The following is a 21,504-nucleotide window of genomic DNA, read 5'->3' as shown; positions in this document are numbered from 1 at the left end:
TTTCGACCGTGGACTGCAGCAGACATCCAAGCCAGTGCCGCATTACTTCCGGATCCCGTAGAAGACGGAAGAAAGTTTGCTACGGAATTTAAAGCTTTATGCCATGAAATGAGACCTACCGGCACAGAAATTTGCCGGCTCCTTGCAGCAAAAATCAAACCTGGAGATTTAGTTGGTCTGAGATTGCCAGATCCTGCAGTGCACCTTGGAGAGACAACTGGAGGTGAAAATGGTGATTTAAATCATCGTAATGGACCATGGTATAGTGCCATAGAACATTTGTGCACTGACTTGATCACAAAATTTCCACAGAGGAGTGATTGTGCCGTGCTACAACAAGTTAAACAACGTCCTGATGAGACTGTTGCTGATTTTCTTTACCGGATGGAAGAAGCGTTCAATAAACATTCAGGTATGGAGCGCCCCGCTGACTTTACCGTTTTGGGCCCCTGGGAAAAGATGCTGTGTGGCTATATTATGGAAGGACTTCTCCCTGAGATCGCAGCACAAACTAAGACTCTTTATGTTGGTTGGAGACATGGGGTGCGTTTTGAGGAGCTGAAAAGACATGCTTTACACAGCGATGATGTTATCAACGACAGGAAGAAGAAAAAAGCGGACAAAAGAGAGACTGATTTGCATAACGCTGCCTTGACCCTGTACTGCAGTACAAATCAACGTGGTTCTTTTCCTCGAGGACGAGGCCGGGGACGCCGGGGCAGAGGTCGGGGAAGGGGACAGTGGTCCCGCTCCGATGCTTGCCATAAATGTGGAAAGTTGGGACACTGGAGGAATGAATGGCCAGAGAAACTGCAGCGGCCGGACACCGGTAACTGACGGGGGGAGGACGGGACCCTGGATCTGGCTGCCACTTGCATTGAGGAGGGGTCTCTTAAGGAGCGTGAGGTTTCACAAACACACACACAGTTGCATGAAAATACTGATTCACATAGGTTGCTTACAGAGGCCATATTACACTTAGAAGGTGCCTCCATAGTTTTACCAGGCACGTATCTCTATACACAGAACCCTGCTTTTAAAAGAATGCCTATGTTTTCTATGATGGTGATGGATGAAGAAATTTCTTTTGTTGTAGATTCAGGAGCGACACACTCTGTTTTATCAGCTAAATGTATCAAAGAGCATCCAAAACTGAGTGGTCGTTATGTTCATTCTGTCTCTGCTTCAGGTGAAACAGTTAGGGAAAGTTATTCGGTTCCTCTAAAGTGTTCCACTCCACAGGGAGTGCAGTTAAAACATTCTTTTTTGGTGTCTCCTTTGTGTCCCTTAAATTTGATGGGTAGAGATTTGATGTGCAGATTAAATATTGCTATTATTTCAAACCCTGATGGACTGACAGTTCACACTCAGAAGGACTTTGACTATGACTATACTGCAGTACATTGGGCCCCAGAGCAACCTTTATATGCATATCAGTGGAAGCTTCCAGTTGGTCCTGTACCTCAACATTTTGTCACATTGGCAGTAAATGCTGTGACACCTGATAGTGAGATAATGAGTGCAGATGATCTGCATTGTACTTCGCATGTATCTGAAGGACCTGATTTTGATTATGAGGACAGTTGGTACAAAGTTACAAATGAGAGAGTGCACCTCTCTGACATGTACTGGAATGATCACATAGCAGCTTTATCTGTGACTTTGACCTCTGAACAGCTGCATTTTTTTCAAGTTTCTGGTTCGGTGCCGCATGTATCATTGGCCAAGTCTGAAAATATGGAATGGAAGGATGTGGGGTTTTTTGTTAGACGTTGTCTCCTTGCCACGGATTGGAGGGAGACAGATGTCCCATATGTGTTTGTGTCTCCTTCTCAAAAGGCTTTTAAAAGACATTGTCCCACTGTTGTTTCCTGTAATCGTACAGTGCAACTGATTTCACATTCACATCTGTTTTTAGCTACTGCTTCTTCTGCGGATGCAGATCTTGAGGAGCTGCCTGATTCATTGTGGGCTGCTCACAAATATTATGTTGGTCTTATTACAGATTGTGAGCCAGTTGTTGTTACTCCTAAATCAAATTACAGGCCATGTCAGAAACAATACTTATTGAAGAAGGAAGCTTTGGAGGGAATTCGTCCTGTTTTTGATTCCCTCCTTAAAGCTGGGGTAATTGTACCCTGTCCAAATTCACCTGTGAGAACACCGTTGTTCCCTGTGAAAAAAATTAGGCCCCCTGAAGAGCCTGACGAATGGAGATTTGTCATGGACCTTCAGGCTGTCAACCAGTCTGTTGTGGCCCGTGCACCATCAGTTCCGAACCCTTCTACGATTCTGTCACAAATTCCACCAGAAGCTAAATATTTTTCAGTGATAGACCTGGCAAATGCGTTTTTTTCTGTCCCTGTACACAAGGACAGTCAGTATTGGTTTGCTTTTGAGTTTGATGGAAAGCCATATTGTTTTACTCGTCTTTGTCAGGGCTACACAGAGAGTCCAACTATTTTTAACACAGCTCTGAAGGACTCTTTGGCTGATTTGACTCTGTCTCCTGGAACTGTCCTTACACAGTATGTTGATGATTTATTATTATCAGCAGGATCAGTGGATCAGTGTAGGAAAGACACCTTGAAACTGCTTCAACATCTTCATAAGAAGGGTCACAAAGTTTCACGATCTAAAATGCAGTTTGTACAGGAAGAAGTGGCATTTCTTGGTCATGTTCTCTCACATAAAAGCAGAAAACTGTCCCCTCAGCGCATTGAAGCTGTTCTGAAAATCCCAAAACCTGTCACCAAGAAACAAATGATGTCATTTTTGGGTATGACAGGTTATTGCAGAGCTCACATTCTGAATTACTCTGAGCTGGAAGCGCCTTTGGCCAGTTTAATATATGGGAGGAGCTTGGCAGCTGCAGACAAGATTAAATGGACAGATGAGGCAGAACTGGCTTTCAATGATTTAAAAATAGCCCTGTCTTCTGCGCCTGCATTGGCTTTACCAAACTCTGACAAGCCATTTATTCAAATGGTGGATGAAAAATCTGGTTTCATGTCATCTGTGTTGTTGCAATCCCATGGTGATAAATTGCGACCTGTGGCTTATTATTCCAGTAAGCTTGATCCAGTTGCAGCTGGGCTGCCTGGTTGTTTGCGAGCTGTTGCTGCAGCTGAGAAAGCCGTGTTGGCATCACGTGACGTTGTTGGATATAATCCATTGACAGTTTTTGTTCCACATTCTGTTTCCATCATCCTCCTGGAACAAAAGACGTCTCATCTATCAGCAGCAAGGTGGCTGAGGTATTCTTCAATATTATTGGACATGCCCAACATTACAATTAAACGTTGTAACACTTTAAATCCAGCCACACTACTGCCTACTGAGGAGGATGGTGAAAGTCATGACTGCGCAGCTGTCTTAAATGTTGTTTGTACCCCTCGTCCTGACTTGCAAGACACCCCTTTGACTAACCCTGATCTTATCTTGTATGTAGATGGGTCTTCCTCCCGTTCTGCAGTGGGTCTGAACCAAGTAGGATTTGCAGTGTGCTCTGACTCAGCTGTTTTGCGCTCAGGTCCTTTGCCAGCGCATTACTCAGCTCAAACAGCTGAATTAATTGCTTTGACTGAAGCTTGCAAGTTGGCAGAAGGAAAGACTGAGACTATTTACACAGACTCAAGATATTGTTTCGGAGTGGTGCATGATTTCGGGGCCTTGTGGAGACATCGCTCCTTTTTGAAATCAGATGGAAAACCTATTTTGAATGCTAGACAAGTGTCTGATCTTTTGGATGCTATTATGTTACCCGCACGTTTGGCTGTGGTTAAGTGTGCTGCGCACACAGGACAGTCTGATTTTGTTTCTAGGGGTAATGCAGCCGCGGACTCGGCAGCAAAAACCGCAGCTTTGAGGCCTTTCTCCTCAGATGAATCTTTTCTTTCTCTGACTGATCCGCAAGGTGTCACTGTTCCTGAAATGCAATCTTTTGCTACTTCACAGGAAAAAGAAAAATGGCGAAGAGCTGGGTGTATCTTTAACAGCAGTTCTGGCTGGCATGTTTCTGATGGTAGACCATGCCTGCCTAAACATTTTTTTCCCTGGTTTGCTAAATGGACGCATGGATTGGATCATGTGTCCAAAGGGGGAATGCTGGATATGGTTAAAAAATACTGGTATACAAATGGGTTTTCAGTGGTAGCTGAAAATTATTGTAAAAGATGTTTGATCTGTGCTTCTCACAACCCCTCGAGGGTTCCTGCACAATCACAGGCGGCACATCCACCTCCACGGTTCCCATTTCAGCATTTGATGATGGATTTCATTGAGTTGACACCTGCTGAAGGGAAGAAATATTGTTTAGTGGTCGTGGACATGTTTTCTAAATATGTTGAAGCGTTTCCAACAAAACACGCAGACAGCAGTGCTGTAGCGAAGTCTTTGTTGACAGAGATTCTTCCCCGTTGGGGGGTCCCAGAGGTGATTTCCAGTGATAACGGGACACATTTTGTCAACAAAGCTTTGCAAGAAATTAGTAAGCTTCTAGGTTTCCAGTTGAAGACACATTGTGCTTACCACCCACAATCAGGTGGAGCAGTAGAACGAGAAAATGGAACAATAAAAAATAAGTTGGCTAAATGCTGTGAAGAAACAGGTTTGTCCTGGCCAAAAGCTCTCCCTCTGGTTCTTATGTATATGCGGATAAGAAATAGATCCAGAGCTAATTTGAGTCCTTTTGAAATCCTTTTTGGGAGACCTGCAAATACAGGGGGAAGACCGAGTACTAACCTAAGCACACTAACAACTGCTCATTTTGAACATTCCATGTTGGAATATTGTAAGGTTCTGTCACGTTCTCTCTCTCTCTCCCATCAGACGGTGAAAGCTGCCTTACCCCCAGTAGCTGACAGACCCCTGCACCAGTTCCAGCCAGGACAGTGGGTGCTGATTAGAGATGCCAGGAGACGTCACTGGAGAGACAAGCGGTGGAGAGGTCCGTTTCAAATTCTGCTGGTGACTCACACTGCCGTAAAGGTCCAGGAACGTGACACCTGGGTCCATTTTACGCACTGCAAGGTGTTCACTGGAACACCACCCGAGCAGCATCCTGGTTCTGAACCTCCTACCTAGAGGAGCTTCCAACGACCGCCCACCTGTACCAGACTGGTAACAGGGCAGCTTGAAGCGCAGAAGCCACTCAGGAGAGGCAGCAGGATTTTTTTTTATTATTATTATTTTTTAAGTTGTTTATAATTTGTTTTCTTTGAGAAAAAACTGTTTGCTTTCAGTACCAGAAGAAAGGACATTCCACTTCAAGGTCACGATGCAGTTAAATGGAAGATGGTCTGTTCTGATGCTAATGATTGGTATTTCAAGTATTTTTATAACTCTTGTGTTCATTTGGGAAAAGGTACAGCAAAGACAATGTAAGGCTAATTTGAGGAATTGTGCTAATAATACTCATCAGCTGATTCGAAGAGAGATCCATCACTTTTCTGACTACTATGATCATGCTGATAATGTCTGGTGGCAACTGATGCATCAAACTGTGAGGAAGATAAGAGATGATAGTTGCTATGTTTGTTGTTTGATTCCACATGCTATTAATGATCAACCATTTTTGGTACCAGTTCCTATTGATACTGCTTATACTCTAGCTACTTTCTTTCCAGATAACCAGTTGGTGGAGGTCATTTTTCCTTGGGTGAGGAATTATACTGTACGGAAAAGCAGAAATGTTGGTAAATTTTCTAGTGAGACTAATTTAACGTGTGCGTCTACAAGAACTCTTTATAGATTTCGGGGTAATAGAAATCCAATTAAAGATCCAGATATTTGTATTGCTCAGGAGGAAAGCACACCTTATTTCCTTGGAAAGACGGTGGGTTGTAAAACTATTATACCAGTTTCATGTGCCTTGATCCACAGTAATACATCTAGACCTTGTCCTGTCAGAACTGATCCGTATACTATTTCAGAATCTTTGGCTCCAGATCCTTTTGTGTTAACTCTTAATCTTACAGCCTTACCGAATGGAAGTCAATTGTATGGCATGGCAGGTAAATTAACCAGGGTTCTTGTTACTTTTCCTAGTAGAGATGGGTTCTCGTGTCCTAAGAACATGGTTTGGATGTGTGGAAACAGATCATATCTGTATCTGCCTGCTAATTGGTCTGGAGTATGTTATCTAGCTCATTTACTACCTACAGTCACGACTTATGATTCACTCAGCCCATTATTAGAGAGGAAGACAATGCTCAAACGGCAAAAGAGAGCTAGGATCCCACATTGGAAAGGGATTTTGGGTACAATTTTTCCTAATTATGGTGCTGCTAACGCCGCCCATAGGATTAATGAGTTGTCAGTTGAGTTAGAAAATCTTACTGCTTTATCTGAGGAAGGTTTCACTGTTCTAACTACGGAGCAGCAGGCTATAAGAACTATGAGTTTGCAAAATAGAATGGCTTTGGATTATCTGTTAGCTGAGAGGGGTGGCGTTGTCATTTAATTGGGGAACAATGTTGCACTTTTATTCCCGATGTGTCTAAGAACATGACGAGTATCCATGATAAGTTTGAGGACTTGCTGACGACCCAACAGAAGGAGAATATGAGTTCCTCTTGGAATCCTTGGTCTTGGTTCTTTACTGGTGGATGGACATCTTGGTTAGTAAAGATTGGAGTGATTCTTTTATGTTTCTTTTTGATTTTGATGTTTCTTTCATGTTGTATTATTCCAATGGTTAGGGGAATGGTGATGAGACTGGTACGTTTTTCTGTGTTGCCTGTTGATAAGGATGTGAACTTAATTTCTGTTTGTCATGATTGTGATGATTCTGCATTTGAGGTGGCAGATGGTATGGATACCGATGGATTTTATGTTGCTTGAGATGCTTTAATGATGTGCTAACTCTAAAGTGTTTGGGGAGTTATTACTGATGTTCAGCATTTTAGTGGTATATATAGAGATTTGGAGTTTTTTTTTTTTTTAAGTGTTGTTATCCTTATTGTTTTAGCTTTGTTTTGGTTGTAATTTGTGAACAGTAGATCTTAGAGGAAGCCATGAAATAACACATGTATTTGTTATGTATTCTTTTCATTTATTAGTTTTACTTTGATTATGAGCTTGGGTGCTGGTTTTGTAGAATTTTCTTAGTTTTGTGATTATCTTGTAATCAGAAGAAAGGAGTGTAATGGAAAATTCTTTTAAAGTGCTCTGATATTCCCTTCACCTCTCTCATTTGATTCTGTGTTGTATCACTCACAGGTGACCTTCCATCTACCTCTCACCTCTGACCTCTGTGTTTTATTGGTGTTCTGTTTTTTAGAGCAGATGGACTCTAAATTCAAATGCTGGAGAGTTTTATGGTTAACCCTTCCTGAAGTGTATATTTCAAGGGAAGGTAGATGGGTGCCCTCATAAATAACTTTTTTAACTCTGACCCGGGGAGGGTCTAGGGGCCATATTTCTAAAACTCCTTGAAGTTGAGATAACACCCTCATTTTTAGTATAAATACTGTTTGTGATTTCTGTTCGTTGCTCTGTTTAACTGACTTGCTTGGTGACAGAGTCATTCAAACGCTGAATGCCTTTGAATAAAACTTATTAAGACAAAGTCCGGATTTTCTCTTCTTGTGAGTCAACTTCTCTCCACTTTGATAAGAAATTCCACAACACTGTACATGATTATTTGAAGGTTGATGTTTTTTGTATTAAAAACACTTTTCTTTTATTGGTCGGATGAAATATGCTAATTTTGTGAGATAGGAATTTTGGGTTTTCATGAGCTGTATGCCAAAATCATCCGTATTAAGACAATAAAAGACCTGAAATATTTCAGTTAGTGTGCAATGAATCTAAAATATATGAATGTTAAATTTTCATCATTACATTATGGAAAATAATGAACTGTATCACAATATGCTAATATTTTGAGAAGGACCTGTATGTCTATGAGCATTCTTATCCTATTCTAACAAAAGGGAAACATTACAACTTATACTTTATATCAATAAGGTATAAATGGGAAAAACAGCTATGAGTCATATTAATAAAGGTTATTCCTAACAAGATGTTGCAGGATGAAGTGTAGTCCCAAGCTGACTGCATCGTCTGTCGACCAGTTTGACCTGTTTGACCGGCAAACTGCAGGGGTGTCCAGCAGGAGGGCTGTGATGTCCTTCAAGTGCTTCAGCACCAGTCGCTCAAAGGATTTCATGAACACAGATGTCAGGGGGCGACAGGCCTGTAGTCATTTAATCCTGTAGGATTCTCACCCAGGTTCCTGTGGCCTCTCCAGGACACAAATGCCCTGCTCTCTAACCACTACGCCACTACCCCCTCTGCATTGTATTTTGAAAAGTGAAGCCATATTTTGAAGCTCTTTCCATAACACATGCTTGCTTTGTTGACGGCGACTACTGACGTCATTATGCTTTTGTGCGTGCAATGCTGTGTTCATGTTTGGCATGGAAAATCACCCACTCTTCCACTCCCTTAGTGTCACAATGATACGTTTAGGTACTAAAACAGGGTACCGTTTGATTTTACGTCAAATGGTACTTGTTAGTACCAACTGGAATTCAGTCGGTGCCTAAAAAAGTACCAAATTCGGTACCCATCCCTAGTGATGAAGGCTGTTTAATTAGCAGTCTTGTATTACAGGTCCTTCTCAAAAAATTAGCATATTGTGATAAAGTTCATTATATTCCATAATGTCATGATGAAAATTTAACATTCATATATTTTAGATTCATTGCACACTAACTGAAATATTTCAGGTCTTTTATTGTCTTAATAGGGATGATTTTGGCATACAGCTCATGAAAACCCAAAATTCCTATCTCACAAAATTAGCATATCATTAAAAGGGTCTCTAAACGAGCTATGAACCTAATCATCTGAATCAACGAGTTAACTCTAAACACCTGCAAAAGATTCCTGGGGCCTTTAAAACTCCCAGCCTGGTTCATCACTCAAAACCCCAATCATGGGTAAGACTGCCGACCTGACTGCTGTCCAGAAGGCCACTATTGACACCCTCAAGCAAGAGGGTAAGACACAGAAAGAAATTTCTGAACGAATAGGCTGTTCCCAGAATGCTGTATCAAGGCACCTCAGTGGGAAGTCTGTGGAAGGGAAAAGGGTGGCAGAAACGCTGCACAACGAGAAGAGGTGACCGGACCCTGAGGAAGATTGTGGAGAAGGGCCGATTCCAGACCTTGGGGGACCTGCGGAAGCAGTGGACTGAGTCTGGAGTAGAAACATCCAGAGCCACCGTGCACAGGCGTGTGCAGGAAATGGGCTACAGGTGCCGCATTCCCCAGGTCAAGCCACTTTTGAACCAGAAACAGCGGCAGAAGCGCCTGACCTGGGCTAAACCAGTTCTTGTGGAGATTTATTCCAGGTTCTGAAGGAGTTTGGACCTGGTTCTGATAGAAGGTTCCTCCTGGTTCTGATTGAGTTTGGACCTGGTTCTGATAGTGGGTGACTAACTGGTCCTGATACAGAATTCCTCCTGGTTCTGATAGAGTTTGGGTCTGGTTCTGATGGAGGGTTCCTAACAGGTTCTGATGGAGATTGGATCTGGTTCTGATGGAGTTTTTCTTTCCTTGTACTGATGGAGCTTTTTGCCAGGTTCTGAAGGAGTTCGGAACTGGTTCTGATAGAAGGTTCCTCCTGGTTCTGATTGAGTTTGGACCTGGTTCTGATAGTGGGTGACTAACTGGTCCTGATACAGAATTCCTCCTGGTTCTGATGGAGTTTGGGTCTGGTTCTAATGGGGGGTTCCTAACTGGTTCTGATGGAGTTTGTGTCCGGTTCTGATGGAGGGTTCCTAACTGGTTCTGATGGAGATTGGATGTGGTTCTGATGGAGTTTTTCTTTCCTTGTACTGATGGAGCTTTTTGCCAGGTTCTGAAGGAGTTTGGACCTGGTTCAGATAGAAGGTTCCTCCTGGTTCTGATTGAGTTTGGACCTGGTTCTGATAGTGGATGACTAACTGGTCCTGATACAGAATTCCTCCTGGTTCTGATGCAGTTTGGGTCTGGTTCTGATGGAGGGGTCCTAACTGGTTCTGATGGAGTTTGTGTCCGGTTCTGATGGAGATTTGTTCCTGGCTCTGCTGGAGTTTGGGTCTGGTTCTGAGGAATGTTGGACATGGTTCTGATAGAAGGTTCCTCCTGGTTCTAATTGAGTTTGGACCTGGTTCTGATAGTGGATGACTAACTGGTCCTGATGGAGATTGGATCTGGTTCTGATGGAGTTTTTCTTTCCTTGTACTGATGGAGCTTTTTGCCAGGTTCTGAAGGAGTTTGGATCTGGTTCTGATGGAGGGTTCCTAACTGGTTCTGATGGAGATTGGATCTGGTTCTGATGGAGTTTTTCTTTCCTTGTACTGATGGAGCTTTTTGCCAGGTTCTGAAGGAGTTTGGACCTGGTTCTGATAGTGGGTGACTAACTGGTCCTGATACAGAATTCCTCCTGGTTCTGATGGAGTTTGGGTCTGGTTCTGATGGAGGGTTCCTAACTGGTTCTGATGGAGTTTGTGTCCGGTTCTGAAAGAGATTTGTTCCTGGTTCTGCTGGAGTTTGGGTCTGGTTCTGATGGAGCTTTTTGCCAGGTTCTGAAGGAGTTTGGATCTGGTTCTGATAGAAGTTTCCTCCTGGTTCTGATTGAGTTTGGACTTGGTTCTGGTGGAGGGTCCCTAACTGGTTCTGATGGAGTTTGTGTCCGGTTCTGATGGAAGGTTCCTAACTGGTTCTGATGGAGATTGGATCTGGTTCTGATGGAGTTTTTCTTTCCTTGTAGTGATGGAGCTTTTTGCCAGGTTCTGAAGGAGTTTGGACCTGGTTCTGATAAAAGGTTCCTCCTGGTTCTGATTGAGTTTGGACTTGGTTCTGATAGTGGGTGACTAACTGGTCCTGATACAGAATTCCTCCTGGTTCTGATGAAGTTTGGGTATGGTTCTGATGGAGGGTTCCTAACTAGCTCTGATGGAGTTTGTGTCCGGTTCTGATGGAGATCTGTTCCTGGTTCTGCCGGAGTTTGGACCTGGTTCTGATGAATGTTTCTCCTTGGCTCTTATAAAATTTGGACCTATTTCAGATGGAGGTTTGTACATGGTTCTGATGAAGATTTGTACCCTGTTCTGATAGAGTTTCCATCTGATTCTGATGGATTTTGGATAAGGTTCTGATGGAGTTTGGGTCTGGTTCTGATGGAGATTTGTTCCAGGTTCTGATGCACTAACAGCCTATATGCCAAAGTCTATGAAATTGCCTTTTAAATTTAATCACTGTTGTCCAGCTGTTAGAACAGCAGTACATGCTGTTTAAGTACTCAACACAAAATGGCCGCCAGTAGTTGCCTCCTATGAAGATGATCAAAGGGTTAGGGGGTCGGGTCAGGTTTAGGCCATAGAAACAAATGAAAATGAATGGAAGTCAATGAAAAGTCCTCACAAAGATGGTAATCCATGAATGTGTGTGTGGGTGTGTGTGAGCATGTGTGTGTGTCCGAGTATCAGACACGGAGAGAATGGAGGCAGAAACAAAGACAGAATCATATACAGACATAGACAGTAGGAGATACACAGAGCTATAAATAGAACAATGAGGAATGAATCAGCCAATCAGCAAAGAGCGTCAGTGTAACTTGACACCTGCTGTTTCTCACTCACGCAGCACCTCACTCTCTGTCTCCCCTGGTCTAGGCATTATAACATGGAGGCGCATGCTCCCGAACAACTGGCCATAACTCTGAAACCGTAGGGGCGATCGATGTCATTCTTGGACCGTTTTTATCAGAACGGACAGGAGATCGAGAATATTAACACGTTTTTGCTGAAAATATAAAATTAAAGGCAAAACACTAGGTGAAAAGAAAGGGGAAAATGGAGAAAAACAGAACAATGCCTGAACATGATCTCAAACAACGTCTAATAACTCGGAAACTATAAGGGCTATCGATTTGATTCATGCACCGTATGAATCAACAGGCCTTGCTGAACAATCATGGAGCTTCTCAAGTTTCTACAAAAATCTGTCTGGGAGATGTGACCCTGTGAAAAAGTGGATCATTTTGACCATTTTTAAACTGGGTGAAGATGAATTTTTCTCTCTCAAACAAAATTACGTCACGAGGAAACGATAAAAGGTATCCAAATACTTTTTGGACCGTAGGTATCAGCAGGGATCGGTGAACAATCCTGGAGATTTTCATGTGTCTACATGAATCCATGTAGGAGATATGACAGTGTAGAAATATGGATAATTTTGAAATTTTTCAATTTTAAGCGATTTTGGGAAGGATAGATTTGGTACTCCTAAACAAACCTTTTTTATGACAAAACGATAAAACTTATCAAAAAAATTCCTTCACTGTGAGTGCCAGCAAGGTCTGAAGATAAATCTGCACAAGGCTCATATCTCTACCTCGAACTGTTTACGAGAGGCGGCGATTCGAAAACATGTGACTTTAAGGATTTTTGCTTTGATTTTTTCTGAAATCCCTATAGATTTCCTATAGAGGGTGTTGACTTTGTGTTGCTTCGGGGCGTGTTGCCGGAAAACTATGTGTCCCACATCAATGAGGGTGACATTTTCTTAATCGTGAAAGAGATTCCTACGTTTTGATGTATAATTTGTATAGGTAGATTGAAAATTGAGCGAGTGAAGAGAGTTTGTTCGTTCTTTTTCAAGTTATTAAAAAACCTAGAGCCATACACTCTAGCGACACGAACATTCCGTCATAGGATTACATTATAAAACTGAAAATCTGAAAAAATTGTAATAAAGTTTGAAACCAAATTGTAGAAAAACTGTAAAAGATATCACAAAGTTGAATTAAACAGTAATAGCAGAAGGTTGTGAAAGCATTTTAAAAGTTGAATGGTGTTTCTAGCTAAACGTATGCGGAAGTAGTTAAATGGCAAAAACAGTGAAGTTTTAGCAGAATTTTTCCCATTTTCCATTCATTCCTATGGGAGCAAAAAATTCATAAAAAGCTGAATATTTTAAAAAGTATAAAAGATATAAATACCAAAAGACATAGCCGGAAAGAGCAGAATGAGCAGAATATTGTAAAAGTTGAACGGCAGAAATAGCACAAAGTATGCAGAAGGAGAAGCGGTTCAAAAAGTGTACGGAAGCAACCAGAATAAGAATAATAATAACTAGAAAAATTTGCATTTCCTACGAAAATGCAGTGTGAATGCTGTAAGCTGAATTTTTTAGCTGAAAGCTGGCAGAAAAAAGCTGAAATTGACTGCAGAAAATCTGCTGAAATCTGATAAATTAGTAGAAATAGCAGAAACAGCAAATAAAAACTCATCTGATCTGTTTAAGCAGGAAGACTATTACCTATAAAACAGCTTAACAATTTAAAGTTACCTCAAAACTACTTGTTGAAAGAGTTGTTGAAATGCAAGAACTGACAAAAACTTTAAAAAAGCAGGAAAGAGCTGCCATAGATGAGCTGAAAAAGCATAGACTGAAGCAAAAATATAGACTAAGAAGTTCAAGTCAGTGCTAAAACACATAAGAAAATAGGAGAAATTTCAGAAAAAAGGAAATAACAACAAATACGCTGAAGAAACACAAAAACAAACAGGAAATTGCCTAAAAAACGCAAAAGTGTTCTTTAGCTAAGAGAGGAGAAAGAGAAGCTACAATCCTATCGTTAGCATATTCTTTCTGGTTCTGATTGAGTTTGGACCTGGTTCTGATAATGGGTGCCTAACTGGTCCTGATGGAGAATTCCTCCTGGTTCTGATGGAGTTTGGGTCTGGTTTTGATGGAGATTTGTTCCTGGTTCTGATGGAGTTTGGGTCTTGTTCTGATGGATGCTTGTACATGGTTCAGGTATAGAATTGTTCAAGGTTCTTATGGAGTTTTTTGCCAGGTTCTGGTGGAGTTGGGACCTGGTTCTGATGGCTGTTTCTTCCTGGTTCTGATAGACGTTTGTACCTCGATCTGATGAAGAATTGTACAAGGTTCCGATGGAAATTTTTTCCTGGTTCTGATAGAAGTTTCCTCCTGGTTCTGATGGAGTTTGGGTCCAGTTCTTGTGGAGATTTATTACAGGTTCTGATTCTTCTTGGAACTGGTTCTGATAGAGGTATCTTTCTGGTTCTGACTGAGTTTGGACCTGGTTCTGATAGTGGGTGACTAACTGGTCCTGATACAGAATTCCTCCTGGTTCTGATGGAGTTTGGGTCTGGTTCTGATGGAGGGTTCCTAACTGGTTCTGATGGAGTTTGTGTCCGGTTCTGATGGAGATTTGTTTCTGGTTCTGATAGTAGTTTCCTCCTGGTTCTGATTGAGTTTGGACTTGGTTCTGATGGAGGGTCCCTAACTGGTTCTGATGGAGTTTGGGTCCAGTTCTTGTGGAGATTTATTCCAGGTTCTGAAGGAGTTTGGACCTGGTTCTGATAGAAGGTTCCTCCTGGTTCTGATTGAGTTTGTGTCCGGTTCTGATGGAGGGTTCCTAACTGGTTCTGATGGAGATTGGATCTGGTTCTGATGGAGGTTTCCTAACTGGTTCTGATGGAGCATTTTGCCAGGTTCTGAAGGAGTTTGGACCTGGTTCTGATAGAAGGTTCCTCCTGGTTCTGATTGAGTTTGGACTTGGTTCTGATAGTGGGTGACTAACTGGTCCTGATACAGAATTCCTCCTGGTTCTGATGGAGTTTGGGTCTGGTTCTGATGGGGGGTTCTTAACTGCTTCTGATGGAGTTTGTGTCCGGTTATTATGGAGATTTGTTCCTGGTTCTGCTGGAGTTCGGGTCTGGTTCTGATGGAGGGTTCCTAACTGGTTCTGATGGAGATTGGATCTGGTTCTGATAGGGGTTTCCTCCTGGTTCTGATTGAGTTTGGACTTGGTTCTGATGGAGGGTTCCTAACTGGTTCTGATGGAGATTGGATCTGGTTCTGATGGAGTTTGTGTCCGGTTCTGATGGAGGGTTCCTAACTGGTTCTGATGGAGATTGGATCTGGTTCGATGGAGTTTTTCTTTCCTTGTACTGATGGAGCTTTTTGCCAGGTTCTGAAGGGTTTGGACCTGGTTCTGATAGAAGGTTCCTCCTGGTTCTGATTGAGTTTGGACTTGGTTTTGATAGTGGGTGACCAACTGGTCATGATACAGAATTCCTCCTGATTCTGATGGAGTTTGGGTCTGGTTCTGATGGAGGGTTCCTAACTGGTTCTGATGGAGTTTGTGTCCGGTTCTGATGGAGGGTTCCTAACTGGTTCTGATGGAGATTGGATCTGGTTCTGATGGAGTTTGTGTCCGGTTCTGATGGAAGGTTCCTAACTGGTTCTGATGGAGATTGGATCTGGTTCTGATGGAGTTTTTCTTTCCTTGTAGTGATGGAGCTTTTTGCCAGGTTCTGAAGGAGTTTGGACCTGGTTCTGATAAAAGGTTCCTCCTGGTTCTGATTGAGTTTGGACTTGGTTCTGATAGTGGGTGACTAACTGGTCCTGATACAGAATTCCTCCTGGTTCTGATGGAGTTTGGGTATGGTTCTGATGGAGGGTTCCTAACTAGCTCTGATGGAGTTTGTGTCCGGTTCTGATGGAGATCTGTTCCTGGTTCTGCTGGAGTTTGGACCTGGTTCTGATGAATGTTTCTCCTTGGCTCTTATAGAATTTGGACCTATTTCAGATGGAGGTTTGTACATGGTTCTGATGAAGATTTGTACCCTGTTCTGATAGAGTTTCCATCTGATTCTGATGGATTTTGGATAAGGTTCTGATGGAGTTTGGGTCTGGTTCTGATGGAGATTTGTTCCAGGTTCTGATGCACTAACAGCCTATATGCCAAAGTCTATGAAATTGCCTTTTAAATTTAATCACTGTTGTCCAGCTGTTAGAACAGCAGGACATGCTGTTTAAGTACTCAACACAAAATGGCCGCCAGTAGTTGCCTCCTATGAAGATGATCAAAGGGTTAGGGGGTCGGGTCAGGTTTAGGCCATAGAAACGAATGAAAATGAATGGAAGTCAATGAAAAGTCCTCACAAAGATGGTAATCCATGAATGTGTGTGTGGGTGTGTGTGAGCGTGTGTGTGTGTGTGTCCGAGTATCAGACACGGAGTGAATGGAGGCAGAAACAAAGACAGAATCATATACAGACATAGACAGTAGGAGATACACAGAGCTATAAATAGAACAATGAGGAATGAATCAGCCAATCAGCAAAGAGCGTCAGTGTAACTTGACACCTGCTGTTTCTCACTCACGCAGCACCTCACTCTCTGTCTCCCCTGGTCTAGGCATTATAACATGGAGGCGCATGCTCCCGAACAACTGGCCATAACTCTGAAACCGTAGGGGCGATCGATGTCATTCTTGGACCGTTTTTATCAGAACGGACAGGAGATCGAGAATATTAACACGTTTTTGCTGAAAATATAAAATTAAAGGCAAAACACTAGGTGAAAAGAAAGGGGAAAATGGAGAAAAACAGAACAATGCCTGAACATTATCTCAAACAACGTCTAATAACTCGGAAACTATAAGGGCTATCGATTTGATTCATGCACCGTATGAATCAACAGGCCTTGCTGAACAATCATGGAGCTTCTCAAGTTTCTACAAAAATCTGTCTGGGAGATGTGACCCTGTGAAAAAGTGGATCATTTTGACCATTTTTAAACTGGGTGAAGATGAATTTTTCTCTCTCAAACAAAATTACGTCACGAGGAAACGATAAAAGGTATCCAAATACTTTTTGGACCGTAGGTATCAGCAGGGATCGGTGAACAATCCTGGAGATTTTCATGTGTCTACATGAATCCATGTAGGAGATATGACAGTGTAGAAATATGGATAATTTTGAAATTTTTCAATTTTAAGCGATTTTGGGAAGGATAGATTTGGTACTCCTAAACAAACCTTTTTTATGACAAAACGATAAAACTTATCAAAAAAATTCCTTCACTGTGAGTGCCAGCAAGGTCTGAAGATAAATCTGCACAAGGCTCATATCTCTACCTCGAACTGTTTACGAGAGGCGGCGATTCGAAAACATGTGACTTTAAGGATTTTTGCTCTGATTTTTTCTGAAATCCCTATAGATTTCCTATAGAGGGTGTGTTGACTTTGTGTTGCTTCGGGGCGTGTTGCCGGAAAACTATGTGTCCCACATCAATGAGGGTGACATTTTCTTAATCGTGAAAGAGATTCCTACGTTTTGATGTATAATTTGTATAGGTAGATTGAAAATTGAGCGAGTGAAGAGAGTTTGTTCGTTCTTTTTCAAGTTATTAAAAAACCTAGAGCATACACTCTAGCGACACGAACATTCCGTCATAGGATTACATTATAAAACTGAAAATCTGAAAAAATTGTAATAAAGTTTGAAACCAAATTGTAGAAAAACTGTAAAAGATATCACAAAGTTGAATTAAACAGTAATAGCAGAAGGTTGTGAAAGCATTTTAAAAGTTGAATGGTGTTTCTAGCTGAAAGTATGCGGAAGTAGTTAAATGGCAAAAACAGTGAAGTTTTAGCAGAATTTTTCCCATTTTCCATTCATTCCTATGGGAGCAAAAAATTCATAAAAAGCTGAATATTTTAAAAAGTATAAAAGATATAAATACCAAAAGATATAGCCGGAATGTCCTGAAAGGGCTGAATATTGTGAAATTTGAATGGTTAAAATAGCACAAAGTATGCAGAAGGAGAAGCGGTTCAAAAAGTGTACGGAAGCAACCAGAATAAGAATAATAATAACTAGAAAAATTTGCATTTCCTACGAAAATGCAGTGTGAATGCTGTAAGCTGAATTTTTTAGCTGAAAGCTGGCAGAAAAAAGCTGAAATTGACTGCAGAAAATCTGCTGAAATCTGATAAATTAGTAGAAATAGCAGAAACAGCAAATAAAAACTCATCTGATCTGTTTAAGCAGGAAGACTATTACCTATAAAACAGCTTAACAATTTAAAGTTACCTCAAAACTACTTGTTGAAAGAGTTGTTGAAATGCAAGAACTGACAAAAACTTTAAAAAAGCAGGAAAGAGCTGCCATAGATGAACTGAAAAAGCATAGACTGAAGCAAAAATATAGACTAAGAAGTTCAAGTCAGTGCTAAAACACATAAGAAAATAGGAGAAATTTCAGAAAAAAGGAAATAACAACAAATACGCCGAAGAAACACAAAAACAAACAGGAAATTGCCTAAAAAACGCAAAAGTGTTCTTTAGCTAAGAGAGGAGAAAGAGAAGCTACAATCCTGACGTTAGCATATTCTTCCTGGTTCTGATTGAGTTTGGACCTGGTTCTGATATTGGGTGCCTAACTGGTCCTGATGGAGAATTCCTCCTGGTTCTGATGGAGTTTGGGTCTGGTTTTGATGGAGATTTATTCCTGGTTCTGATGGAGTTTGGGTCTTGTTCTGATGGATGCTTGTACATGGTTCAGGTATAGAATTGTTCAAGGTTCTTATGGAGTTTTTTGCCAGGTTCTGGTGGAGTTGGGACCTGGTTCTGATGGCTGTTTCTTCCTGGTTCTGATAGACGTTTGTACCTGGATCTGATGAAGAATTGTACAAGGTTCCGATGGAAATTTTTTCCTGGTTCTGATAGAAGTTTCCTCCTGGTTCTGATGGAGTTTGGGTCCAGTTCTTGTGGAGATTTATTACAGGTTCTGATTCTTCTTGGAACTGGTTCTGATAGAGGTATCTTTCTGGTTCTGACTGAGTTTGGACCTGGTTCTGATAGTGGGTGACTAACTGGTCCTGATACAGAATTCCTCCTGGTTCTGATGGAGTTTGGGTCTGGTTCTGATGGAGGGTTCCTAACTGGTTCTGATGGAGTTTGGGTCCAGTTCTTGTGGAGATTTATTCCAGGTTCTGAAGGAGTTTGGACCTGGTTCTGATAGAAGGTTCCTCCTGGTTCTGATTGAGTTTGGGTCTGGTTCTGATGGAGGGTTCCTAACTGGTTCTGATGGAGATTGGATCTGGATCTGATGGAGGTTTCCTAACTGGTTCTGATGTAAATTGGATCTGGTTCTGATGGAGTTTTTCTTTCCTTGTACTGATGGAGCTTTTTGCCAGGTTCTGAAGGAGTTTGGACCTGGTTCTGATAGAAGGTTCCTCCTGGTTCTGATTGAGTTTGGACTTGGTTCTGATAGTGGGTGACTAACTGGTCCTGATACAGAATTCCTCCTGGTTCTGATGGAGTTTGGGTCTGGTTCTGATGGAGGGTTCTTAACTGCTTCTGATGGAGTTTGTGTCCGGTTATTATGGAGATTTGTTCCTGGTTCTGCTGGAGTTCGGGTCTGGTTCTGATGGAGGGTTCCTAACTGGTTCTGATGGAGATTGGATCTGGTTCTGATAGGGGTTTCCTCCTGGTTCTGATTGAGTTTGGACTTGGTTCTGATGAAGGGTCCCTAACTGGTTCTGATGGAGTTTGGGTCCAGTTCTTGTGGAGATTTATTCCAGGTTCTGAAGGAGTTTGGACCTGGTTCTGATGGAAGGTTCCTCCTGGTTCTGATTGAATTTGGACCTGGTTCTGATAGTGGCTGAATAACTTGTCCTGATACAGAATTCCTCTTGGTTCTGATGGAGTTTGGGTCTGGTTTTGATGGAGATTTGTTCCTGGTTCTGATGGAGTTTGGGTCTTGTTCTGATGGATGCTTGTACATGGTTCAGGTATAGAATTGTTCAAGGTTCTTATGGAGTTTTTTGCCAGGTTCTGGTGGAGTTGGGACCTGGTTCTGATAGAAGGTTCCTCCTGGTTCTGATTGAGTTTGGACCTGGTTCTGATAGTGGGTGACTAACTGGTCCTGATACAGAATTCCTCCTGGTTCTGATGGAGTTTGGGTATGGTTCTGATGGAGGGTTCCTAACTAGCTCTGATGGAGTTTGTGTCCGGTTCTGATGGAGATCTGTTCCTGGTTCTGCTGGAGTTTGGACCTGGTTCTGATGAATGTTTCTCCTTGGCTCTTATAGAATTTGGACCTATTTCAGATGGAGGTTTGTACATGGTTCTGATGAAGATTTGTACCCTGTTCTGATAGAGTTTCCATCTGATTCTGATAGATTTTGGATAAGGTTCTGATGGAGTTTGGGTCTGGTTCTGATGGAGATTTGTTCCAGGTTCTGATGCGCTAACAGCCTATATGCCAAAGTCTAGGAAATTGCCTTTTAAATTTAATCACTGTTGTCCAGCTGTTAGAACAGCAGTACATGCTGTTTAAGTACTCAACACAAAATGGCCGCCAGTAGTTGCCTCCTATGAAGATGATCAAAGGGTTAGGGGGTCGGGTCAGGTTTAGGCCATAGAAAGGAATGAAAATGAATGGAAGTCAATGAAAAGTCCTCACAAATATGGTAATCCATGAATGTGTGTGTGGGTGTGTGTGTGAGCGTGTGTGTGTGTGTCCGAGTATCAGACACGGAGTGAATGGAGGCAGAAACAAAGACAGAATCATATACAGACATAGACAGTAGGAGATACACAGAGCTATAAATAGAACAGTGAGGAATGAATCCGCCAATCAGCAAAGAGCGTCAGTGTAACTTGACACCTGCTGTTTCTCACTCACGCAGCACCTCACTCTCTGTCTCCCCTGGTCTAGGCATTATAACATGGAGGCGCATGCTCCCGAACAACTGGCCATAACTCTGAAACCGTAGGGGCGATCGATGTCATTCTTGGACCGTTTTTATCAGAACGGACAGGAGATCGAGAATATTAACACGTTTTTGCTGAAAATATAATATTAAAGGCAAAACACTAGGTGAAAAGAAAGGGGAAAATGGAGAAAAACAGAACAATGCCTGAACATGATCTCAAACAACGTCTAATAACTCGGAAACTATAAGGGCTATCGATTTGATTCATGCACCGTATGAATCAGCAGGCCTTGCTGAACAATCATGGAGCTTCTCAAGTTTCTACAAAAATCTGTCTGGGAGATGTGACCCTGTGAAAAAGTGTATAATTTTGACCATTTGTAAACTGGGTGAAGGTGCATTTTTCTCTCTCAAACAAAATTACGTCACGAGGAAACAATAAAAGGTATCCAAATAATTTTTGGACCGTAGGTATCAGCAGGGATCGGTGAACAATCCTGAAGATTTTCATGTGTCTACATGAATCCATGTAGGAGATATGACAGTGTAGAAATATGGATAATTTTGAAATTTTTCAATTTTAAGCGATTTTGGGAAGGATAGATTTGGTACTCCTAAACAAACCTTTTTTATGACAAAACGATAAAACTTATCAAAAAAATTCCTTCACTGTGAGTGCCAGCAAGGTCTGAAGATAAATCTGCACAAGGCTCATATCTCTACCTCGAACTGTTTACGAGAGGCGGCGATTCGAAAACATGTGACTTTAAGGATTTTTGCTCTGATTTTTTCTGAAATCCCTATAGATTTCCTATAGAGGGTGTTGACTTTGTGTTGCTTCGGGGCGTGTTGCCGGAAAACTATGTGTCCCACATCAATGAGGGTGACATTTTCTTAATCGTGAAAGAGATTCCTACGTTTTGATGTATAATTTGTATAGGTAGATTGAAAATTGAGCGAGTGAAGA

At 41.7% G+C, this 21,504-nt stretch overlaps 1 protein-coding gene across 1 annotated transcript; it reads left to right on the top strand.

Annotated features, from left to right (window-relative positions):
• Nucleotides 1–256: 256 nt before the first annotated feature.
• LOC124881155 lies at nucleotides 257–5,177 on the top strand. Its single transcript, XM_047386688.1, has one exon. It carries the CDS (start codon nucleotides 1,045–1,047, stop codon nucleotides 5,083–5,085), a length of 4,041 nt encoding a protein of 1,346 aa, XP_047242644.1. The 5' UTR covers nucleotides 257–1,044; the 3' UTR covers nucleotides 5,086–5,177.
• The last annotated feature ends 16,327 nt before the right edge of the window (nucleotides 5,178–21,504 follow it).

The sequence above is a fragment of the Girardinichthys multiradiatus genome, chromosome 14 (assembly GCF_021462225.1).
Source record: "Girardinichthys multiradiatus isolate DD_20200921_A chromosome 14, DD_fGirMul_XY1, whole genome shotgun sequence".
NCBI classification, from domain to species: Eukaryota; Metazoa; Chordata; class Actinopteri; order Cyprinodontiformes; family Goodeidae; genus Girardinichthys; species Girardinichthys multiradiatus.
The sequence above is the reverse complement of the archived record's forward strand: the minus strand, read 5'-3'. Positions and strand labels throughout refer to the sequence as shown.

Excerpts from the sequence above, each read along its gene's own strand:
- LOC124881155 (XM_047386688.1), top strand. The coding sequence starts at position 1,045 with ATGCCTATGTTTTCTATGATGGTGATGGATGAAGAAATTTCTTTTGTT.